The following is a 23,791-nucleotide window of genomic DNA, read 5'->3' as shown; positions in this document are numbered from 1 at the left end:
ACACACATACACACACACAATGGAATACTACTCAGGCATCAAAAAATTAAAATCTTGGGGTGCCTGGATGGCTCAGTGGTTGAGAGTCTGCCTTCGGCTTGGGCAATGATTCTGGGGTCCTGGGATCGAGTCCCACATGGGGCTCCTCACAGGGAGACTGCTTCTCCCTCTGCCTATGTCTCTGCCTCTCTCTGTATGTCTCTCATGAATAAGTACAATTTTTTTTTTAAAAATTGAAATATTGCCATTTGCAATGACATGGATGAAACTAGAGGGTTTTATGCTAAGGGAAATAAGTCAATCAGAGAAAGAAAATTATCATATGATCTCACTCATATCTAGAATTTAAGAAACAAAACAGAGGATCATAGAGGAAGAGAGGGAAAAATCAAATGACAAAATTAAAGAGGGAGATAAACCATAAGAGAGTCCAAAAAACTGAGGTTGGCTGGAGGGGGGCGGTGGGGGGACGGGGTAACTGGATGATGACGGGCACTAAGGAGGGCACGTAATGGAATGAGCCCTGGGTGTGATATGAGACTGATGAATCACTGACCTCTACCTCTGAAATCAATAATACATCATATATTAGTTAACTGACTTTAAATTTATAATACGTATTTTTTAAAAGTAAAAAAAATTACTTAAAAGAACCCATGGGTCAAAAAAGAAACTACAAAAGACATGAGAAACCATTTTGAATTGGCTGAAAAAATACCAACGTTTGTGGCATGTAGTTAAAACGGCACGTAATGAAGAAGTCATGCCTTTAGAGGTTATGTGGCAAAGTAAGAAAGCTCAGAAACCATTGATCTAAGTTTCTATTAGATCTACTTTCTACTAAGTTTCTAGCTTAGACAAGCTAGAAAAGGAAGAAGAGGGTAAAACCAAACTAAGAAGGAAGAAAATAATAAAGAGGAGAAATTGATCAAATAAAAACAGACAACAGGAGAAGGGAAAAAAAACCCAAAGCCAATTGACTGTAATAGATAAATACAATCAATAAAAGTCTAGCTACGCTGATTAAGAAAAAAAATAAGATGGGAATTATTAATAGCAGGAATGAAAGACAGGACATCACCTCAGAGTGTCTGGATATTTTTTTTAAATGGTAAGGGAATTCTACAAACAACTTTATAACCTGACAACTTGGAACAGCAGTCGGCAAGTTCCCTGCTGGCCAAATCAAGCCTCTTACCTGTGTTTACACTTTTATCAGAACAAGCCACACACATTGGTTTATGTATTGTCTCTGGCTGCTTTTGGACTATAAAGACAGGGTTGGGTAGTTGCAACTGAGACCATATGGTCCACAAAGCCTAAAGTATTTACTATCGAACTCTTGATTTTAAAAAAAAATTTACTGACTTTTGGAGGAGATGAAACAAATTCTTTGAAACACAAAAATAACAAAATTGATTCAAGAAGAAACAAAACATCTGAAAAGCATATCTACTAAAGATACTGAATTTATAGTTACAAACATTCCCACAAGGAGCTCAAGGTCCAGATAGCTTTTCTGGTGAATTCTCTCAAGTTCTATCAAATACCAATCCCACACAAACTCTTTCTGAAAAGAGAGGAGAAGGGAACACTTCCCAATTCATTCTGTGAGGCCTGATAACCAAAATCAGAGAAAGACAACATGAGAAAAGAAACTCTGGAGATAAGAAACCAGCCTCTAAAAATTAGCACCGAGCTGACCACTGCATTCTGACGGACAGTTTAAACAAAAAACAGAGACTAAATCAATCTAGTCGATATCAATATTTGAAGAACAAGAGATAAGACGACCTGGAAACAGCATACCATTATACCCGGGGCCTGACCTTGCCTCTTAAATTCCTGTTCCAGAGGGGATGCCCCACCTCGGTCCTCCCCACAGCTTGTAAGGCGATTTCACCCTCAACAGCAGGGGCAGTAAGAAAGGCCGATGGCCCCTCGGCCTTAAGTCCGTTTGCCTTGCAACACAGAATAAAGCTCTGCCCACATCTTTAACGTTCAAAATGGTGTCACCAGAGCCAAATACCTGGCAACGTGGCACTCATGTCACAGGTAAGTCTCTCCATGTCCCAACTAGACTTAGGTTGTTGTAACACAAAACCAAGCAGTGGCACCTTCATAGCTTCTTTGCAAGCTCACTGGCACCCAGCGCCATCACGGCCGTGTGCACCTGTGGGGGGCTGTTAAGTGGGACCACTCTGTTGTGAGGGGACAGGCTCAAGCAGTAACTGAGTGTGTCCGGAAGAGAACACTTTGCTTTCTGAGACTGGACGCGGTTCCTTCAATAGCTGAGCATCTGCTGAGCACTCATGAAACGGGGGCTCACATCCAGCAGCCTCTACAACTAAGAGGGACTCCCTCTGACAACATCAGCATGCACCCAGCTCACTGGGCCGGCCCTCTGGCTCCCACGGAGTCCCTCCACAGTCAGTGGATTGCTCCAGAAAGGATTCTACAAGGAGACAGGTGCTCGACACGGGGGATGGCTCCTGAATCCTTCCACACGGGATCAATGAAACTGCCGTGCGGCCTTCCCAAGGATCACCCCTGACGAGCACCGTTCGCGGCAGAGATCTCGGGGTGGAGCCCTTTTCCAGACTGACTAGGACATGGGGTGGTTTTGTGTGGCTACCTGAAACGTGCGTGTTTATGTCCTCCCTGGCCCACGAACGTAAGGTCCGGAGGGCAGGGGCCCTTGCTTTCGCGGGCTCCACGGTCCCACAATCAATGCGCGTGTGGGGAGACACAGGGAGGCCATGGCGCCCGACTCGAGCCCAGCGTCCGCAGGCGGCCTAGCGGAGAGGCGGCAACTCACAGCTGGCGTGGGAGCGGCTGTCGTCCTCGCACATCTTGTGCAGCTGCTGGTACTCCTCCTGAGCCAGCTCGAACCGCTGCTGCTTGACCTGGTAGATCTCCTTCTTGGCGTTGAGGGCCTCCTGGGCCACAACCAGGTACTCCTTGAGCATCCGCTCCTGCTCGCGCCGCCACTGCTCCCTGGGGTCCTCGAGCTGGGTAAGCTCTGAAAGTGAAAGGCCAAGAACGTAAGTGCCTTAACGGTAACGTCTTCAGGGTGACCGGCCGTCGGGCAGGTAGTGACCCGAAAATCAGTGAATTGCCGGGACGCGTGGGCCGGAAGCATCTACGGAACGAAGCTTCCCCACGCGTGGAACACCTTTTGTTCACGTGTCCATGGCTGAGGTGAGAAAAAAACTATGGATATGCAATGGTGGGCTGGGGGTGGGAGGGGTGAAGACGGTACCACACAATTTTTTACTGTGAATAAACACTGGCGGAGATGAAACCAGAGGGCTTATCACAGGCAAACCTTCTGAAGATTTTATGTGAGAGAGAGAGAGAGAGAGAGAGAGAGCGCGCACATGCAGGGGGAACGGCAGAGGCAGAGGGCGAAGCCAGCCCCCGCTGAGCGGAGAGCCCGACGTGGGGCTCGATCCCAGGACCATGACCTGAGCTAAAGGCAGACGCTTCACCCACTGAGCCCGCAGGCGCCCCTTGTCACAGTCAAACTAACGGCTACCTCCAACCTTCTCGCTGGCTTCTTTGGCCCCGGACGCCCCTCTGATGCAGCTTGCCCCCTTCCCCTTGCCTCGGCCCCGGAGCTGCAGCCCTTCTGAGTTCTCTGCCGGCTTCCTCATCTCCTGCCACCTATACATTCCCTCCTTTTCCATTCCGGCTTTCTCACTCTACGAGGGAGGCTCATGCCTCCCTCTGGCTCCAGCCTCTCTCCTGGGCTCCCACTTTTCTTCCAACTGCCTCCTAGACGCATCTCTACCTGGACGGGCCCAGAGAAATTTTGAGTCAGTCATCCAAAGCAGATCTCATTCTACACAGCGCCCTTTTACTACCAGAACCGGAACCAGAACAGTGACCCTACAATCACCCGCTTCTCCTCCTGCCTCCCCTCTAGAAGTGAGCAGCAGCACCTGGATCTATCCACTTGGCCACCCTGGGACTCCTCCTCAGACAAAGCTTGCTCGTCTCCCTCACCCAGAATCATCCACTGGTCATCAAGAACTGGGGATTCCTGCCCCTAGAATTAATAATGACTGGTGACATACCCTTCATTCCCTCTCCCCTAAGTTCGCTCAGATCCCCATGACTCCCCTCCAAAACCACGCAGGCTTCCTGTCTCATCCCAGCAAAGGCCACACTCAGTGCACTCACCAGAGACACCTTCCTAACTCTGCTTGCGACTCTTTAGCACATGAGTATCTTTTATAGCAGTATCCTCCCCGTGATCAGGAGTCCCGAAACTCACTCACCAGCTCCGTTTCTGGTTTCTGTCCTTTCCCCCCACAGACACCCTACACAGGATCAATTTTTTCCCAAGCACCGCTACTTCTGTCATTTTCTGCCCACCAGGAAACCCGACCATCTTCCAAGTCCCTCTGTGAAAGCCCCTCCTTTCTGAAGCCTCCTCTGCCCCCTACCCCAAGCACACCCACCTCTCTGCAATGGGCAAGACTGCAGTTCTTACCACTGGGCACGCAAGTGCTGCCACGCTTCTGTCCCCAGCCCCCCCAATCTGCCCCCACCAAACTCCAGGCTCCTCAAAGGCAGGCAGGCACACGGCCTCAGCCAGCGTTCTATCCTCCGGACCTTCCCTTCACCCGAAAGCCAGAAGCCATCGCTAACTGGCGACTGCAGGCTCATTGATGAGGACGGAGGGGGCCGTGTGCTCCACAGGCAGAAGACCAAGGTCCTGAAAGTTGATCCGGGCTCTGAGGATACAGAATGAGCAAATGGGGCAAGTCACCCAGACTCGGAAAAGGCTAGCCTCCTTCACTGCAGCAGATCTCCTAACGGAGATTTCAACACAAGTGTTGTTGCCTCAACAAAGTAAAAAACACAAAGCCATGTCTCTGTTCCCAACTCAGAGACCCCAGGCGATGGTGGCTGTTTTACCAATGACATATTGGTAAACACATGCAGGCTGCTGGCAGCCAAAACAAAATAAGAGCGAGCTCCGACAAGAGAAGTGCTGGCAACATTCCCCCAACCCAAATTTTAAGTAAATCTCCAATTCGCTGTATGTTACCTACCTAGAATTGAAATAAAATTTTGAAAAAATAAAAGTAAATAAAGTGTGCAAGGTAATTCTTTTAAAATGTGCCTGGGGAGCTCCCCTCTATTTGCTAGATGGGATGCCACTTAATTTCCAAACTGTTTAATAAAACCAATTACATCTTAATAAATAAGTTAATTAATTTAATTAAGTGTGCTTGGCCAGCACTGTAACAACAGCCAAAAGGTGGAAACAACCTTAATTCCAGCAACTGATAAATGAATAAAACACGGTGTCTCTGTGCAATGGAAGGTCATCCCGCCATAACAGGAATGAGGTGCTGCTTCACGCCACAATACGGATGAACCTCACACACGTCATACTGAGTGAAAGGAATCGGATACAACAGGCCACGTAGGGTACAATTCCGTCTACATGAAATGTCCAGGAGAGGCAATCCAGAGAGAGAAAGGACGTTTCATGGTGGCCAGGGGCTGGGAGCCTGGAGGAGGAATGGGGAGTGACTGCTAATGGGCTCCAGGTTTGACTGCGGGGTGAAGAAATGTTCTGGAACTAGACAGAGGTGGTGGCTTGTACAACACAGAACACACCAAATACCACTGACCTCTGCGCTTTAAAATGGTTAATTTCATGTTCTGTGGATTTCATCTCAAAATGATTGGAAAAAGTAAATGTTATGTCATGTTTACTTTACCAAAGACACACACACACACGCCTGCTAGGATGTCTCAAGGAAGTTCTCCCTTGAAACCACCTTTCGCCAACATCCCCTACCCCCCAACAACGCCACCCCAGGCCCCTACTGGAAAGCCCCTCCAGGCCCCAAAAGCTCACACCAGGAAATAAGAAACCAAATAAAACAACAAAAATCAGGGTCCTGAGCTAGCCCGAAGTTCACATTTGGGAGGCCTAGGGCGGGGCAGACTCACGGCTGTAAGCCGCCGGAGTCGCTGCTGTCTATGCAGCACAGAGCCCACCACAGCCCGCAGGCACTGGCTGCACTCTGTACAGTGCACCTGAGGCTCTTGGGAGCCTCGAAGGTGGTCAACCCAGGGACCCTCTGGTCCCTCACACCAGACCAACAACCTGCACATTTCCAATTTAGTACCTGACTCCTCAGGTTCTGTGCCTTTAAAGAGTTTTAAAGCTGTGCTATGAAGACTTGGGTTCTTGGGAGCAAGTTTTCTGGAATGCAGTGTTTGGCCCCCATGTACAAATTATGCAACAATAATCACCTTTCTTATTCCTGAAAGAAAAAAAAAGTTGGGTTCTCTGATGTCTTCATCACCCGCAGCGCTGAGTCATCCCACTTATACTCACAGTGGCTGGAAGAAAGTCCTTGGGGATTACTCAGTTTTTGGGTTCATGGCCACATCTAGTATCATGTAGAATCCTTGAGGGTAGACACTGGGTCTCACTTCCTTGAGTTCCCAGAGCCCCGAGTGACTAGCACAGAGAGGTGCTCTAGAACACTCCCTGTGACAGTGAACAAGTGAGCAAGGAGCACCCACGGTTCCCACAGAAGGGGGCATGGAGGGATGAGGAAGCTGGGTTTACAAGGGGCGAGCCAGAACGGGTCCAGGACCTCAGTGGCAGGCAGACTTTCCAGAAAGGTTGTGTAAGACAGATGCCTCTGCCATTCAGTAATACCACCTGGGCTCAGGGAAGCCCTGGTGCACAGGTGCCCAGGCCCAGACTGCAGCAACCCTCACTGTGGGAGTGGCCCTCACCTGCAGGGGCAGCTTCACCTGTGGGAGTAGGCCCCCAACTGTGGGAGCGGCCCTCACCTGCGGGAGCATCTTCACCTGAGGGAGCAGCCCCCACCTGCGGGAGCAGCCCCCACCTGCGGGAGCATCCTCACCTGTGGGAGCAGCCCCTCACCTGCGGGAGCAGCCTCACCAGCCGGGAAGGCAAGGTGGGACAGCAAGACCTCTGGAACACGCCCAGTCCTGGGGCACCAGGTGGGCCGGGGCTCCCGGGAGGGCCGCCTCAGCTGCAGCCTCACCACGCACCGCGCTCTGCCGGGGTGGTGCGGTTCCCGGAAGCCCTCCGCCACTCACACCCCGGGCTCGGCAGGCGCGAGGCCCCCTGCGCTGCCAGCAACTCTGCCGCCCCAGGCCGAGAACGGCAGCCTCGCCGTCCAGGTTCCGAACCGACTCGAGGCTGGCCAGGAAGTGCCAGGTAGAGACGCCAGCCCGGGGGCGGGGGCCACACCGAGGGGTCAGCGGGCGGAGCAAGGCGAGGGCGCCGATCACCCACCACCTCGGGCCCTCCCTGCCTCCCCCTCACTTAATCACGCGGACGGAACACACGCTGAGGGGGGCCGCACTTCGTGTCCCCAGGGGCGCAAGGTAATGCCCCGCAGAGACACCGGGGAAGCCAGGATGCCATCGGAGGAGTGGGTCCCCCGCTGGGGCAGCGGGAGCGGCCGTCGAGCCCCCGGAGCAGAGCCATGAGCCGGGTGCGAGGGTCGGCAGCACCCTGGGCCCGCTCACTAGGTGCCAGGAGCACCCTTCCGCCCGTGACAACGAAGATGCCTCTGGACACTGCCCACTGGTCCCGGGAAGCAAAACCAGCCCTGGTCGAGAGGCGCTCGCGGCTCTAACCGATGCCTTGGCCTGCTCAAGCACGCACTGTTATTTTAGCCGTAGTCTTTACACAGTTTTCTCCCTTCACAAAGCTCAGAAAGGTTTGGTATATGGAAGTTAAAATTCAACGTGTAAGACAAAATGAAGTTAAGGTCATCGCTTGGGCGTTTATTGTTCCAAGAACCTGTAAGCTCCACTTTGCAATAAACAACCTTCTCACTATGAAAGGTATTTCTATTTCCAGACTGCCTGGGAAATTTATTCCTTTTATTAGACATTAAAACCCTCTGTTAGGGGCAGCCCGGAGCGCTCAGTGGTTTAGCGCCGCCTTCAGCCCAGGGTGTGATCCTGGAGACCCGGGATCGAGTCCCACGTCAGGCTCCCTGCATGGAGCCTGCTTCTCCCTCTGCCTGTGTCTCTGCCTCTGCGTGTGTGTGTGTGTGTCTCTCATGAATAAATAAATAAAATTTTTAAAAAATATAAAAAATAAAAAATAAAATAAAACCCTCCGTTAAACATATTCCATGCAGTCCTGAGCAACACACAGCAAGGGAGCTACCCAACTGCCTCATGTTTTGAAGAACTCAACAAACTAAAACTTCAGGTGACATTTATGAAATCCAGCTTACCACCGCAGTGGGTGGTAACGATTGTTTCAGCTCTACAAAATGAGTTCTTGGCATCTTTGAGATCAACATGAAAAGTCATTCAAGTATAATAACTCAAATGTGGCAGTCTACTTACTATTTATGTGGTCCATGTAATAAATTCCAATTTGTTTATCGTATACGGTCTCCCATCCTAAAGGAAGTTCATCCCCAACGCAATCGGCAAAAGTCAATGGCTTTGTTATCCTGCAAAATAAAATGATGAAAGCAAATTTGAAAGGTCAATTTCATTAAAGTTTGCTGAATCAACTCTAGAATTAGATATTATCTCATCTAACTGCTTTTGCTCCAACTATTTAGTCGGGAAATGAATTCACCAGCTTTGCCTAAATACTAATCAGCAACAATATCAGTACACTTGCAGTTAAAAGCGTTCCTATCTCAACGTGCAACTTTAAAGAGTGAAAATAGATATGGACAGTTACAAAAGAGGTAAAACGAGCATTTTCTTCCAAGCAGTATGTTTAATGAGGTGATGACACTGGAACCTCCACGATAGAACACCTATATTTTGGTCTCATTCCCTTACAAATGCCCCCCACCTCAGCTGTCGCCATACATCACAGCTGAAATCTATCTAAAAGGTATCGGTAGGTTTCACCTACCAGAGGTCATTGGTTAAGGAGGTAAACGTTAACCACCGACCAAATGCAAAAAGCCCAACAGGCCTGGTAAGAATACAAGGACATACCTACTAAACACTGGCCGTGTTCCTTATACTGTAACAGTCAGAAATTTGCAAAGGGTCCTTTTTGTTTTCTGGAGAAAAACAAAAGCACACTGTCTACAGATCTCTCTCCTTGAAGTAAATGTGACTAAGGAAACCTTGGCTTGACATAGACAGATAAAGGGTTTCCAGATGGGTTTCTTTAGGGAGAACCTCCCCCTCCCCCATATCCCATGATCACACTGATTGACAAGACAGCTGTTGTATAAAATAGGCCACACCTTATAATTGTCTGAGTCTGGGCAGCTATCTCCTAGGCTGTCTCTATAAATGCACACTGACTGGTATGCATGGGAATCCGATAACCTCAATTTCACTAACTCAATCCTCCCACATCTTCTGTTCAGGTCCCTGGCCCCAGGAAAGCGAGATACCACAACCACGGCCAAACCTCACATGACCAGTATGAATTCTGAACATGTTATTTCCCCAAACTGGTTAGACAACAAGGCTCTGTCTCTCCCAGTAACATTTAGAAACCGATAAACACCATCAGAATGGCACATACTGTAATTCGTCTTCATTTCACACATGTTTTTAAGACGTCAGAGTCAATATCAAAACAGAAATATACAGAAGGTAATAAACTGCACCGCAGACAGCCCGCCAAATACAACGCACTCGAAAATGCACAGCATCTCATCTCAGGATGAGCCTACTGTCCCATTCCACAACGCCAATGTCTGTGGCACGATTCCTTTGCAGGCCACGAGTGGCATGATGGTGGTGTGTTCCAAGTCAAGCAAGTAACAGTAGGGCAACATGAATGATTCAAGTCCCGAATGGAACCAAACCACGATAAAAACAATGCTGCTTTAAGATATATGGAGTCCTGGGCGCATCTCTGCCATTTCAGGGTCACACGTAAGCTTAAGAGAAAAATGCCCAAGCACAGGTGCATTCTGAGCACGTTCACGTCTATGATCTCATTTTATCAACAGATAGAGGTGGGAAACCTAACCTTACAGCACTACTAAGCCCACATCACTTCTTAATTGAGAACTGTTATAAAACCATTTTAATACTGATGTAGTGAAATGCCGGGACACCTGCACCCCAATGTTCATAGCAGCAATGTCCCCAATAGCCAAACTGTGGAAGGAGACTCAGTGTCCTTCGACAGATGAATGGATAAAGATGTGGTCTATATATACAATGGAATATGACTCAACCATTAGGACGAATGCCCACCATTTGCTTCAACGTGGATGGAACTGGAGGGGATTATGCTGAGTGAAATAAGTCAATTGAAGAAGGACAATCATAGATTAGCTCCTTGAGAACAATTATTCCATTTCAATTGCCTTTGACCCCTAGTATCTGAGCTAGGAATAAAGAGCTTGCATTTTTACCAACAGTTTGCTAAGGGGATTAATACAACGCACCCAAGCACTCTCCTACTATTGACAGCTACATTATTTCCTAACTTCTGTTACTATATTCATAAGCACTGCTTTGGAAAACACTGCAGCCATTTCTCAAAACAGTTAAATACTGAGTTTCCATATGACCCAGCAATTCTACATCTAGGTGTATACCCAAGAGAAACAAAAACGTATGTCCACACAAATCAATGTCCATACTGGCATTACTCACCTTAGCCAAACGGTGGAAACAACTAAGGATTATCAACTGACGAGTGATAAATAGAACATGGTCTACCGATTCAATGGCCTATTATACAACCATTAAAAAAAGAACGGAGTACAACACATGCTACAATGTGGATGGACCTTGAAGTCACTGTGCTGGGTAAAAGAAGCCAGACACAGGCCATGTGTTGTATGGATCCCTCTGTAAGAAATGTCCAGAACAGGCAAATCCATGGAGACAGAACATAGATCAGTGGTTGCCAGGAGCTGGGGGAGAGGACACAGGAGTGACTACTAATAGGTACGGGGCTTCTGTTGGGAGTAATAAAAATGTTGTGAAATGAGACAGTGGTGATGGCTGCCCAACATGAATATATGGAAATCTCATGAACTGTACCCTTTAAGTGGTGAGTTTTGTGCTATATGTGATTTACATCCAAATTTTTAAAACTATGATGAAAGGAACATCTATGTGTATTATAAAGCTCATAATCTGTATTTATAATTCTTTTCCTCGAAAAGGCCCAAGAAATAAATTTTCAAGGCTGAAGAATATGGAGTTCTTTTCTCTATATCTCAAATTCAATGTAGAACATTCATAGTAAAGTATTAAGAATAGGAAATAAAATCATCTAAAACCCAGAAGCCCAGGATTCATGTTTTCGTTTATTTTCCTCTCTTCTTTGTCCTGCAGCTCATTTTTCCACCGCTAATATCATACCACAATGTCATACACTGATTTGCTTATTTCCTCATGGCCTTACCTCCTTGTCAGTACCACTGTCTGTCATGCTAGAATCTTCCATCATTTGCAGTAAAGCATAATTCATTTACCAGGCACCTCCAGTCATCTCTTTAGGTGAATAATTTTCTGCTCTTTAACTGTGAATAACGAAATGAGCCTCCAGGAAGCACCTGATATGAACTGCCGAGGTGTGTTACCCTCAGCACACTCCTACCGGCGAAGTAAGAGATGGCCTTTTTCATTACCCTCTGGGGATATCTTCAATGCACTTGCTCAAGCACTCAGAGGAAACCCGTGTGGCACAATCATGTTTTACTTTCAAGGAACAAGTTGGTAGGGAGTACAGTGTTAAGTTTAAGAGTGTTTTCAGAACACAGGGGAGATGGGGAAACAGGGTAAGCAACCAACTGAGAAGCAGGGTACCCACCGTCCCCAGGCTTCAAAGCGAGCTGACGTTGGCCAGCTCTCACCGGTCCATTCACCTCATCCCCCTATCTGAGCAACACTGGCCCAGAAAGGTGCCCTCGACCCCCTACCCAGAGAAATTCCCACTGCAGATCCTCCCATTAACGAATGGCTCTTCTTGGCCTCAGCAAAGGAAATGAATATATTTTGCTGGCCAATCTTACCGGACTCGGTCCACCAGAAGGGAGAGAACGATGGATGGCACAGATGCTGGTTTCATTGTGTTCCCTTTTGCCTGTCACATCCTGCAGGGCTCTTTAAGAAGCCATCTCAGTCATCTCAGTCAAAGCCAGTTCCAAGAGAGCCCCTTCATTGCCATGAAACCCTGGATAAGTCCTTTGGTTTCTCTCTGGGCCTCAGTTTCCCAATCTTCAAAATGGGGATGATCAAACAAACCTGGCAGGGTCATGCTGGCCAGATGCAGCCTCTCCAGTGACAGCATGGAGACCAGCTCCATCCACTCCCCTTCCTGCCTCCCTCTCAGCTCTCCAGCAGCCTCCCTTCGGACTGTATTTGTTTCCTTCTGCTGCTGTAACAAATTGTGACAAACCTGGTGGCTTTAAACAACACAAATGTTGTTGTGGAGATCAGAAGCGCAGCTCGGGGGCAGCCTGGGTGGCTCAGTGGTTTAGCGCCTGCCTTTGGCCCAGGGTGTGATCCTGGAGTCCTGGGATCGAGTTCCACATCGGGCTCCCTGCTGTTTCTCCCTCTGCCTGTGTCTCTGCCTCTCTGTGTGTGTCTCTCATGAATAAATAAATAAAATCTTAAAAAAAAAAAAAAAGAAGTGCAGCTCGGTTTCACAGAACTCAAACCAAAGTGCCAGTCAAGCTGCATCCCTTCCGGAGGCTCTAGGGAGGAAATGTGTTGTCTTGACTTTTCAACCTCCCCCGTCTTCAAACTCAGCCACGGCCAGTCGAGTCTTTCTCAGGATGCCATCTCTCTGGTTTTCCTTCTTCAACTTACAGAGACCCTTGTGATGACACTGGGCCCACCCAGATATCTGGGATAATCTCCCCACTGCAAGATCCCTAACTCAGTCACACCTGCAAAGTCTCTTCTTGCCAGGTCAGATAACACAGTCACAGTTTCCAGGGATTAGGACGTGGACATCTTTGGAGGCCATTATTCAGCCAACCACTGCCAGCCACTGGGGAGGGCAGTTGGTAGCAATCCTGTGCCTCAAAGATCAGGCCCTCCTTCCCTGCCATGCTTAGGGGGCTGGAATCTCTGGCAGCAACCACACCAAAATGCAGAGAAGTGGAGGTGGGCAGCAGATGGTGAAGGCAGAGAGAAAAGTTTAACCACTGATTCTTCACACATTTTCCTTATCAAAAGGAGACCAGGATGATCCTACGCACTTGTACTATACTTTCCAGTCTCCTGGAACAAGATAATCTTTCTATTTCGAATTCATGCTTGTTTTTAATATGTTATTCAGAGGAGATACTGTTTGTTTTTATTTCAGTTCCAAACCAATCCTCAAGAAATTATAATGACTTCCCTTCACCTTTTCTGACATACCTGGCTCACAATAAGTTTTCCAGCCTGCTGGAACAGGGACAAGGAGAGGCAATGATGCTGTTGTTTCCACCAATCCCTTGCTTCGTTTTCCTCGTAGGCACATAGAAAGACCACATTTCCTAGCCTCCTGTGCAGCTAAAGCCATGTGACTGGGCTCTAGCCAATGGGCTGTGGGCACAGGTAACGTACACACCTTCCAGGCTTGTCCTGTAAGCTTCCTGCCAGACCCTGCATGCCCTCTCTCTTCCTTTGCCCATCAGCCAAAAATAGACAACCCAGTAGAAGATGGCCGCTATGGTGTGAATGTTTGTGTCCCCCCGAAAATGCATGTGGAATTCCTAATGTACCACATATGATGGTATTTGGAGGCGGGGCCTTTGGAAAGTGCTTACGTGATGAGGGTGGAGCTCTCATGAATTAGTGCCTTCTAAAAAAGACCCCAGAGAGCTCCTTAAAACTCTTCCACCATGTGAGGACACAGGGAGAAGGCACTGGCTTTAAACAGAAAGAAGGCTCTCACCAGAACCTGACCAAGCTGGAGCCTTCATCTTAGATTTCCAGCCCCCAAATCTGTGACAAATACATTTCTGTTGTTTGCACGCAACCCAGCCTGTGATATTTTGTTACAGCAGCGTGAACAAACTAAGACAACAAGACAAAGCCTGAAAAGTTGAGAGAGCCATACCATGGAAGAAGCCTGGGTCCCTGGATGACTGTGTGGATCAGAGGGTCCGGGAAGCCCCTTTCTACCCCCATGACCCCTACTGAACTGACACAAGCAAGAAACTTCTATTCTTTTTTTTTTAATATATAGATTTTATTTATTTATTTATTTATTTGAGAGAGAGTAAGCAAGAGTGAGAGAGCATGAGCTGGGGGAGGGGCAGAGGGAGAAGTTGACTCCTCCTTGAGCAGGGAGCCTGCTGTGGGCCTCGATCCGGCATTCCAGGACCATGACCTGAGCTGAAAGCAGATGCTTAACCAACTGAGCCACCTGGATGCCCCAAAACTTCTATTCTGTTAAGCAACTGAGATTTTGAGCTGTTAGAGCAGTTAGTTGGCTAACACATTTGGAGATCTGGACATAGGACAATCAGAATCAGTGAAAAGTCTTCATGTTCAATCTCACTTGGTCATAGGAGTGATTTAAGCCATGTTAGCCAAGCACAGGCATTATTTGGAGAGGACTGGATAGTCTGTCCTTCCCCCACCATGGAGTCTTGAGGGAAAAGGGGTAAAAAGGACCACGTGCCCGTATTTCTGTTATCAACAGTGCTGTCAGCTTGGACACACAGCCACCTCCCCTACTGGTCTGTGAGCTCCTTGAAAGAAAGGGTGCTGTTTCTCTAATTCTGGCTTCTTTGTAAGCCAGAGCCCTCACACCCAACAGGCCTTCATTAGAAGGTTTGATAAACTGATGGGGACAGTTCAGAAACTGGTACCATAGAAAAACCAAAATGGAACCAATCAGCAGTCAAGAAACAATTGTAAGAGGACAGACAGGAGGGAGAAAAGGGCACTGAGCATTTGAGCTCACAAGGCCTCCATTACACGAACAGTGGGGCTCAGGAGGCCAAGGCACTGTGGGGTCGTTCCTTCCTCGGACAGCTCTTCCTAGAAACATCCTTAGAAGGAAGAGAGGCAGTTCAGTAGGCCACACAGCTTGAAGAAATGTCCCTGAAGACCTCCCATATCCTTCTACTCTGATTCTCTACTGACCAAGCCAACGGCTCACCTACCCCGTGGTTTCCTGAGTGTAGGCCTGTCTGCCAGGAAGGGGGAGTCCAGAGCAGGCAGGGGCAAGATCTCGGCAAGATATCCTTTCCTTCGGCAAGGAATACACTGTCTGAAGGCGAGCCAGTCTAGGAGGTATTTCAGAAGGCCAGCAAACTTCCCAGAGGCTCTCCCTCCTCAGCGATCCTACAGGTTCTCTAGTGGTTCAGACACTGGTGAACGAAAGTCACAACACCTGAAAAAGCCCATGAGCTGGTGAGTGGATAAGCATAAGGTCCCTCAGTATTTATTTCATTCAATCATAGTGACCATGGACACAGACTGCAATAACTTTTTAAAACTTGCTAAGAGAAAATCTCCACCTGAGGAAACTATACACTAAGCACTTGTTAGCGAGGCTGATCTGGGCAAATGTCTGTCTCACGGGGCCTTGGTTTTCTCATCTTTACAATGGGGTGGTGAGGCTGCAAGGCTGTGACCAATATCAAGGTTTCTGGAACTTATTACAGACTCCATAAATGTTCCTTTCCCTTCCATGTTAGTTTTTTTCCCTCTAAAAACTGGAAGAATGTCACTATTATTCTGATTTAGCAGCCTAATACTGTACAAGTGGAACATAGTTGAAAAGCCTGGGATTCAGGTGCTAGAACACAGAGCTGAGCAAACCGACCCCAGGCCAAGATACAAGCTTACCGGCCCCAGGAAACCCCAGCCAGGGGGCGTCCGAGCCCAGCCATGTGTGTGAGCGCCTCCCCCAGCACAGTCCTCTGCCGTGAAAGTCTCACCGGGCCCATCAAGTGCACAGCCCTGGGATCACTGGAAATGCTCCGTTCACCTCCACGCGTGAGCTCTAATGATACAACTTACAGTGAAATAAACACAAACCTCAGGCCAGTTGGTAAAAAAGAATTCTCTAGGGCGGCACAATCCAACAGAAATACAAGAGCCACACACTTCATTCAAAGATCTCTAGCAGCCACACTTCAAAGAGTAAAAAGATTAAACAGGTAAAATTAAGTCTGATAATAGATTGTATTAAACCCTATATATGGAAAAACATCAACTTAACATGTGATGATTGTAAAGATTACAAACAGGGATCCCTGAGTGGCGCAGCGGTTTGGCGCCTGCCTTTGGCCCAGGGCGCGATCCTAGAGACACGGGATCGAATCCCACATCGGGCTCCCGGTGCATGGAGCCTGCTTCTCCCTCTGCCTGTGTCTCTGCCTCTCTCTCTCTGTGACTATCATAAATAAAAATTTTTTAAAAAAATAAAAATTAAAAAAAAAGATTACAAACAGATATTTTACATTTTTTCCTACAAAGTCTACGTTTTACTCTCAGAGCCCATCTTGCTTCGGGCTCACTACGGCAGACGTGAGGAATCACCCACGTGGCTGCAGCTGCGGGGCTGGACAGCACAGCTCGAGGGTCTCTCACGCTCTATCATCATCTGATTCTACGAGAGGTCACAGCAAAATCCACCCACTGAGCCCGAGACTGCGAGCCCTGAAGAAACATGCGGCCTGCAAAGCCATCTTCCACAAGCCCCTAGTGGGGATCTTGCAAGAGCTCGAAGGTTTCAAAGACAACACCTCATGCAGAAAACCCTGCTTCCCTCAGGCCTCTCCACGGTCCACTCACATTCTCGGCAACCCTTGAGAACTGCCTTTCCCAAACTTGGATGGTTCTTTCCCTCTGCCATGCTTCCCTCCCACCCCCCTCCTATTCAAACCCCAGCGCCTCCTGTCCAGACCCAGCCCATCCCAGCAGGAGGTGAGCTGCCCCTTCTGCGGCCAGCCTCAGCACCTTCTCTCCCCTCCTGGGACGTCTACTAAAACTACCAGCAGAACGTGGTTATTTGCTCATGTCGCATCTCCCCCCAAGTGTGTTCCTTCCGGGCAAAAACAGCATCTCTCGCCACTGGGACTTGCCCCCATGGCGCACCAGGGAGTGTCCCATAGGTGCCACAGCTGCACACACACGGAGGGAGCCACAGACCTGACCTAATCATTGGAAAATGGTATCCACCCCCACATACACGTCTATGGTAGCTCCTGAGCTGTTTTTATTTTATTTTTTAAAGATTTTATTTATTCATGAGAGACACAGAGAGAGAGGCAGAGAGAGAAGCAGGCTCCATGCAGGGAGCCCAATGCAGGACTCGATCCTGGGACTCCAGGATCATGCCCTAGGCCGAAGACAGGCACTCAACCACTGAGCCACCCAGGTGTCCCTCTAGAGCTGTTTTTAGATGTCTCTGTCTCGACAGAGTATGCTCAAGAGCAGGTGTGCAGAGCTGAGGCTTGAGAGACTGGATCCAAGGGAGTGGGCTGCAGCGTGGCGGATGCATCTCTTCCTCTTGGGGAGGGAGTGACAGGTGCTTGGGATCTGCTTACTGGTGCAATAGGAAATGCGGGCTTGTCAAGTTAGAAATGGCATCCGGGACCCACAGTGCTGACCGAGGGGAGCCAGTGCAGACTGAGGGCCCTCACCAGGAGACCCAAAGTCAACTCCAGGTCCTCCCATATTCCACCCCGTGCCCGCACAGACCAGCCCTCAGTGCCCACCCCCTGCACACAGACCCAAACTGGTCCTCCTCCCTGGGCTCCAGACCAGGCTGCTGGTCACCAGGAGAGCCCCAGCCACTGCAGTTCTCAGCAGGGAGGGTGAACACATGACAACTTCCAGGAAAGTCTGACTTGTGGAATCTGTCTTTTCCAAAGAGGAACCAGAAAAGCAGGCATTCCAAAATACACCCAGAGACAGGAAGCAGATCTTTGGCTTTGAGGGATGGGAAGAGGAAAAGGCACATGCTGGGGCGGGGGTGACCCTGGGAGACGGGGATATCCGAAAACCAACTCACAGTGACGGCTGCACAGCTGTACACACGTACTAAAAGTCATCACACTACACTGCAGCGAGTGAAGTTTGTGGCATATAAATCACAGCTCAGTAAAAGTGTGTTGAAAATCTACACACATGGGCAGCCCCAGTGGCTCAACGGTTTAGCTCCGCCTTCAGCCCAGGGTGGGATCCTAGAGTCCCAGGATAGAGTCCCACGTCTGGCTCCCTGCAGGGAGCCTACTGATCCCTCTGCCTGTTTCTCTCTGCCTCTCTATATCTCTCATGAATAAATAAAATCTTTAAAAAAAATCTACACACATGCGTTGAGATTCCTCCTAAGTAGTTCATTTACAGCGGAAAGAAACAACTTCAGGATTCCAGGTCCTATGAAACAGGACATAGCCAGCCTCACGGTCATCTCACGTTAAGTTGTTACATGCATCTGGCGATTCTGATCCCCAAATTCCAAGTCAGGGCTCAACCAGGGCCCAGAACGCCCTCCAAAGAGCTGGACACATGCTGACACATTCTCTAAAGCAACCACTTCCAATCCTCCACATTCCTTCATCACGTCACTCTGTATCGGGCACGCGTGCTACAGTCGCAACCCACTAGTGAGCAGTGAAATCCACTGAGTTGGTCCCAATCGGTGTTTTAGTTTAAAAATATATATATATTAGAGCACATCCTGCCTCACAGGGGTTGTATGGTACGTGCTATGTCCTGAAACTTTCCTTTTTGTTGTCCGTGTGATACAGAATAGTCTCCTTCCTTTCCGTAGCAGCCAGCAATACTCGGAAAGGCAACGCTCGGGGAGACACCTAGACGTGAGCGTACCCAGTCACACATTGCGCACTTGGGTGGCAGGAGGACTCCTCCTGCAGCTCCTGCAGACACAGCGCCGCGTGCGCGGCCACGCCCGCCAGCCCCAGGGCAAACCCAAGGTGTGCTCTGGCCAGACAGGCAGGATCTCCTTCAGTGAGCACAACGTGAGAGAGGAGTCCATTATCATCACCCCGACTTCACCTGGGGGGAAGCTGAACTCAGGGCTGAGCACCTGAGAAGCGGCCAGACCAGCCAGGGCAGTGAGGGAAGAGGCCCTACAGGTCACCGGCTGGCTCCCCACACTGCCACTGAGCTCAGAGGGACTCCAAGCAAAACCCAAAGGGTGCCGAGAGCCCATCAGGCAGCAGCTACCATCCCTGGGGAAAACCCTAGAACTAAAGATGCTGTAAGGATATGGGTTTTCTTTATTGCACTTTGCGAATACTGTGTTTTTTTACAAATTGAAGGTTTGTGGCAACCCCTCATAGAGTAAGTCTGTCGGCACCATTTTTCCAACAGCATCTGCTCACTTCATGTCTCTCCCACATCTTGGTAATTCTCACAATATTTCCAACTTTTTAATTATTATTCTATTTGTTACCGTGATCTGTGATCCATGATCACAACTCGCTGAAAGCTCAGACGATGGCTAATATTTTTTTGCAATAAAGTATGTTATGGGCAGCCCGGGTGGCTCAGCAGTTTAGCGCCACCTTTGGCCCAGGCGTGGTCCTGGGGTCCCGGGATCGAGTCCCGCATCGGGCTCCCTGCGTGGAGCCTGCTTCTCCCTCTGCCTGTGTCTCTGCCTCTCTCTGTGTGTCTCTCATGAATAAATAAAATCTTTTAAAAAATAAATTTTCTGGGCAGCCCGGTGGCTCAGCAGTTTAGTGCCACCTTCAGCCCAGGGTGTGATCCTGGAGCCCCAGGATCAAGTCCCACGTCGGGCTCCCTGCATGGAGCCTGTTTCTCCCTCTGCCTGTACCTCTGCCTCTCTCTCTCTCTGTGTCTCTCATGAATAAATGGATAAAATCTTTAAGATAAATAAATAAATAAAATAAAGTATGTTATGATTAAGGTATGTAGGCTGTTTTGTTATACATCATACTATTGCACATTTACTAAACTACAGTATAGTGTAAATATAGCTTTTATAGGCACTGAGAAACCAAGTTCATTTGGCTCACTTTATTAGGAATATTCACTTTACTGCAGTGGTCTGGAACCAAACCCGAGGTGAGCCTGTGAGCATAAACGCACCAGGGAGTACACTTATGGAAGTTAAGGACCACCTTATTTTTCATATGGACAAAATGCTAGAGGAGGGACTTTACTCCTTTAAAAATAAAATACAGTGTGGTACCTGGGTGGCTCAGTCAGTTAACGGGGTCTGCCTTCAGCTAGGTCAGGGCCCCGGGATCGGGATGGAGCCCCACATTGGGCTCCCTGCTCAGCGGGGAATCTGCTTCCCCATCTCCAGCTCCACCTGCTTAGTGTGCGCTCTATCAAATAAATAAAATCTTTAAAAAATAATAATAATAAAATAAAATACAATGTTAGAAAAGTTTGGTTCTTAGTACCAAATACAACGGACAGGAGGGGATATTTAAAAATTAAAAGGAGAGGTTTTAAGGAAGGATTTGCAGGGGAAAAAAGGGAACAAATAGTAACAATTGACGGAAGAAGTAAATTCAACCCAAATGGGAGAGGAAAACCTCACAGGCGGAGGAGAGCTGAGAGGCCCAACAATAACATTCTTTAGAAATGGCATCACAGGGGGAGGCGACCAGGGAGGGTCCTGGCCATCAGTTCAGACAAGCGGTGACATCACAGTCCTCTGGGCTGTGATCTCAATTTCAGCTTTGCAAATAGTGCCCAGATCAAGCTTTCCCCTTTGTACCGTTCCCAGTTGCAAAAATCCTGCACCAGGCTTTTCAGAGTAAAAGGATTTTATCATGCAACCTTTTTTGTATTAATTACTTCTTCCCCCCGCCCCCTGCCCACACCAAAACAGCCAACTTTTCTGCAGTCTGTTTTCTTTTTGGGGTGAGAATTCCATTCTTTTTATAAATGCATCGTTGCACATGTCACCAACTGAATCCATGAACACAAGGACAGGGGAAGTGCCTGAACATCGAAGACCTTCTGTCATCCATCAAGGTCCTATGAAGAAACACAGGCCAGGAAAGGATACAGGGAATAGTTAAGTTCTCAGGGACAGCGGGTCTTTCAGGTCTTAGATCTCCTTGGGAATCTGAGATAAGCCAGTGACCTCCTCCCTTAAAAAATGTGCCTACACATACACCCAAAACGCTGCCCTCACGTATATGTGAAATGTTGCCAGTCCGGGAAATCCAGTTTCAGGATCCCTATTCCCAGGGCTCCCCGCCCAGGGGAAGAGGCACCAGGTAGAGAGTGCGGCTCCCGGGGGCAGGGCCGGATTCACGCGGTAGGTTCAAAGCCCAAGAGTGGAGCACCGAGGCTGCCTCTGACCTACCCACAGAGGGCACGGGAGGCTGCCAGAGCCATGCAGCGGGTCCCAGAGGAACTGGGGACCTGCCCTGGCCCCAGCAGATGCAGGGAGGGTGGGGTATGGCAAAAGGAAGCTTCCCGAAGAAGGCGTGGGCTGTCCTGACCAAGCAGGGCTGCAGTTTGGAGGCGGTACGAAGTCCTGAGGAGCAGAAGCAGGGCACGCTATGGTCTGATCAGCTGTGTGGAAAGATCCCTTGGGCTGCAGAGAAAGTGGACAGCAGGTGGAGGGACCGGAGGTGTGGGCAGAAAATGATGAGGCCGGAGGAGCGTGGGGCCATGGGAACAGGAACAGGGCCAGGGCCAGGGCCAGGGCCAGGACCTGGACCAGGGGAGATGGGCATCCCTACATAGGCTGTGTGCCCCAGGGAGAGTAATAGGAACACCAGCACTGCTTTGTCACCATTTCCGTTCGCTCCTATGACCCTGCTGGTGTCCTTTCTAAGGAACATCAGGGAGGTGCTAAGTTTGAGGTCTTTTGTGCACACGTATCCACGGGGTAATTCGTTATCAGTGGGAAGCTTTCGACAAGGCCGGGCCCCCCTGCTACTCTCCTAAGAGGCAGGAACAGGTCACTACTGCCCTGATATCACAGCATTCCTAGCAGGGGCCCAATGCACAGCCCAGCAGACACGTGAATGAAGGAGGCAGCCCGGGTGTTACTGGGCTGGAGTCAGGATGGCCTGTAAGGTAAGAAGCTGCTCCCAAAACAGCAGGCGCTGCAGTAGGCAATCTGTCATTTTGCTCAATATCAAGGTGCAAGAATTGTATAAAAAAAAAAAAAAAGTCCTCAGAGCAGAACTGAGAGCAATAATACTTGAGCAGCCCCACATAGTGGCTTCACGGTAAGCCCCAAATTCTCCTCCACAATGGAAAAGAAGCTAAAGTTTCCCACCTGGAAGCGCACAGTAAATACGCTGCATCATAACAACTTGAAATCTGACGCCATTGGACCTGAGCCAGGGCACATCACCACCCCATCCCCCACCCCAGCTCGCCAGCTCCGCTGCATCTTCCTCTCATGCCCCTGCCACTCTGGCTGAACCTTTGGGACCCCAAAGCCTCTAGAAGACCCTTCACGTCTACACTGAGTCTCTGGAGCACCAGCGCGGGGACATGCGTGCAGGCCGGGGGCTCGGGCAAGGCCCCCCCGAGGCCAGCTGTGCGTGCTGGGGGGTCAGTTCCCCGGGGCCAGGCTCCCAGCCCTCCGGGGCTTCCTCCCATCCTTAAACCCAGCCCGCGGGATCGTCCCTCCTGCCCGGCCAGGGGGACTCTGCGGCTGCGCCCGGTTCCTCGTCTCTGCGGACACGCGTACCACCCGGAGCCCCCAGGAGAACGGGGCAGGCTGCGGCCGCTTGAAACCGAAGCAGCGTGCCCGGTGGCTCCCGAACAGACAGCAACACTTCGGACAAGTGACCGGCTCTCCTCCCGAACACACCAGTTCTGCCAGACTTGCCAGCGCACATCTCCCAGGCCGGGCCGCCAGCACCCAGAGCCCGAGGTCGTCTGAGCACCAGACAGGCTTACCAGGGCTCGATGGCCAGTGTCTTTTACCCAAGCAAGCCTTTTGTGCCTGAGGTCAGCTTCGTGGTGTCAGAGGGGACACGAGGAAAGGAAGGAGCTGTTCCCAGGACCAGAAACCAAGGAAGAGCAAGGGGCTTTCTGGCATTATTGGCCCGACAATGCAATCGCAGAGAATGACACTGCAGGGACACAGGCCCCTGGTCTTTGTTATCCTTGCAAAAACCATCCCCATGAATGTGAACTGGTGCAGCCACTCTGGAAAACTGTGTGGAGGTTCCTCAAAGAGTTAAAAATAGACCTGCCCTACGACCCAGCAATTGCACTGTTGGGGATTTACCCCAAAGATTCAGATGCAATGAAACACCGGGACACCTGCACCCCGATGTTTCTAGCAGCAATGTCCACAATAGCCAAACTGTGGAAGGAGCCTCGGTGTCCATCGAAAGATGAATGGATAAAGAAGATGTGGTCTATGCATACAATGGAATATTCGTCAGCCATTAGAAACGACAAATACCCACCATTTGCTTCTACGTGGATGGAACTGGAGGGTATTATGCTGAGTGAAGTAAGTCAATTGGAGAAGGACAAACAGTGTATGTTCTCATTCATTTGGGGAATATAAATAATAGTGAAAGGGAATATAAGGGAAGGGAGAAGAAATGTGTGGGAAATATCAGAAAGGGAGACAGAACATAAAGACTCCTAACTCTGGGAAACGAACTAGGGGGGTGGAAGGGGAGGAGGGCAGGGGGTGGGGGTGAATGGGTGACGGGCACTGAGGGGGGCACTTGACGGGATGAGCACTGGGTGTTATTCTGTATGTTGGTAAATTGAACACCAATAAAAAATTTATTAAAAAAAAAAACATCCCCATGCTCTAAACCCCAAAATGACCTTACCCCATCTTCTGACTCTGAGCATCTGCAGCCCCCTTTCCCTGGAGAGGTGACCTCACTGCAAGCCCAGGCCATCTTGTTCC

At 49.3% G+C, this 23,791-nt stretch overlaps 1 protein-coding gene across 1 annotated transcript in view; it reads right to left on the bottom strand.

Moving 5' to 3' along the window:
* The window catches only part of WWC3 (WWC family member 3), a 120,403-nt gene that overhangs the window by 71,883 nt on the left and 24,729 nt on the right, over positions 1-23,791 (bottom strand). Inside the window, exons 2-3 of the mRNA XM_025436289.3 lie at positions 8,380-8,489; positions 2,819-3,022 (exon numbers count right to left, since the gene is read on the bottom strand). Of these exons, the coding sequence (XP_025292074.2) occupies positions 2,819-3,022; positions 8,380-8,489 (314 nt within the window). The remainder of the gene's footprint in view (positions 1-2,818; positions 3,023-8,379; positions 8,490-23,791) is intronic.

Source organism: Canis lupus, chromosome X, assembly GCF_003254725.2.
Source record: "Canis lupus dingo isolate Sandy chromosome X, ASM325472v2, whole genome shotgun sequence".
Classification (NCBI taxonomy): domain Eukaryota; kingdom Metazoa; phylum Chordata; class Mammalia; order Carnivora; family Canidae; genus Canis; species Canis lupus.
The sequence above is the reverse complement of the archived record's forward strand: the minus strand, read 5'-3'. Positions and strand labels throughout refer to the sequence as shown.